We start from the raw sequence: 1318 nt of genomic DNA on the forward strand, positions 1-1318 counted from the left end.
GTTCCGGGCTAAACGAGGTGATATAATCTCTCGGTTCTTTCGTTATTACCTATGACATTTTGAGTCTAGATCATAAGTTTGTGTCTTCTGTATTCATTGGTTTAGATATTTGATGCGATTATATGTGATCCACCTTACGGGGTTCGAGCTGGTGGACGCAAATCCGGTGGCAGGAAAATCCTGAGAGGGACGGTGGATCCTTACACAGTCCCTGAAGACAAAAGGACAGATCACATTCCATCCACTGGTGCATATAGTCTAGTGGAGTGTGTTCATGATCTGCTTCACCTCGCTGCAAGAATGCTGGTGATGAAAGGGAGGCTAGTCTTTTTCTTCCCGGTTTTGAGAGATGAGAATGGCAGTGAGGTTAAGTTTCCAGAGCACCCGTGTTTCAAGTTGGTGGCTGTCTCTGAACAGATCTTGAGTTCGCGGTACAGTAGGGTTTTGCTGACCATGGTGAAAGTAGAGCCTTATAGCCAAGAGGTTGAGGAAGCTGCTCGTTTAATGCATTTGGAGTTTAGAGAGAATCATCTTAAGTGGTTAGAGGAAGGTAATATTCATTCCTCTGTGTTTAAACCTTCTGATCATTCACAGATTCGTGCTGATACCAAAAGCTTTAAAGATCCTAAACCTAAGTATAGAGGGAAGTATGTGTAAGCACTGAGTTTTGTACTCTTTATGTTGTATTTGGTTAGTTTTGTGCTGAACGCTGTAGTTCTGAATGTGTTTCCATTTTCCAATACAGATAACTTTTAGGGTTATTGGCAAACAAATGTATGCAAAAAAATACATAACAAAAGAGCTGATAAGCATATGATTAACCTACAAAAATATAACAGTCAGGATTAAATTCTTAGACTATCAAAATCAGGATTAAAGTTTTCAAAATAAAAAAACTTTCTTCGTCACACGTGATTAGGAGATTCTTGATTAATATAAATAAACGCTTCTCTAAGTCTTCTTCAAAATCTGGGACTGTGTACTGTAGTAGCAGTTAAACATCCCACGTTCTTTGTTTACAACTTCTTACCATCCTTCCCTAGACAAAGGCCTGTTGGAAACCCTAGATTAATAAGATACTTGAAGATATATAATAAGCCTAGATGCAAATATCAGGTTTAACTACATTCACCTGTTGCTGAAGAATCCACGCTCTTTGCTTCCTCCTTGGAAGTTTCTTGGCTGATCATCGACCGGTCTAACCCAGGCATCTACTGCACCACGTGATCTAAGTCTCTCTGTGGATTCAAAACTCCTGGACTCATCCACTGATCCAGCCCGGGAATGTGTTCTTTCTGAATATGAAACGCCTCTGCCT

At 40.2% G+C, this 1318-nt stretch overlaps 1 protein-coding gene across 1 annotated transcript; it reads left to right on the forward strand.

The window, feature by feature from the left end:
- Positions 1-5: 5 nt before the first annotated feature.
- Positions 6-1051, forward strand: LOC106321804 (tRNA (guanine(10)-N2)-methyltransferase homolog; the record flags this gene model as incomplete). The annotated part of the gene is made up of 2 exons (XM_013760041.1): positions 6-17; positions 106-1051. Coding segments are annotated over 2 exons (564 nt in total), but the record flags the coding sequence as incomplete, so codon positions are not given.
- Positions 1052-1318: the final 267 nt, after the last annotated feature.

Source organism: Brassica oleracea, unplaced genomic scaffold, assembly GCF_000695525.1.
Source record: "Brassica oleracea var. oleracea cultivar TO1000 unplaced genomic scaffold, BOL UnpScaffold03087, whole genome shotgun sequence".
Taxonomy (NCBI): Eukaryota; Viridiplantae; Streptophyta; class Magnoliopsida; order Brassicales; family Brassicaceae; genus Brassica; species Brassica oleracea.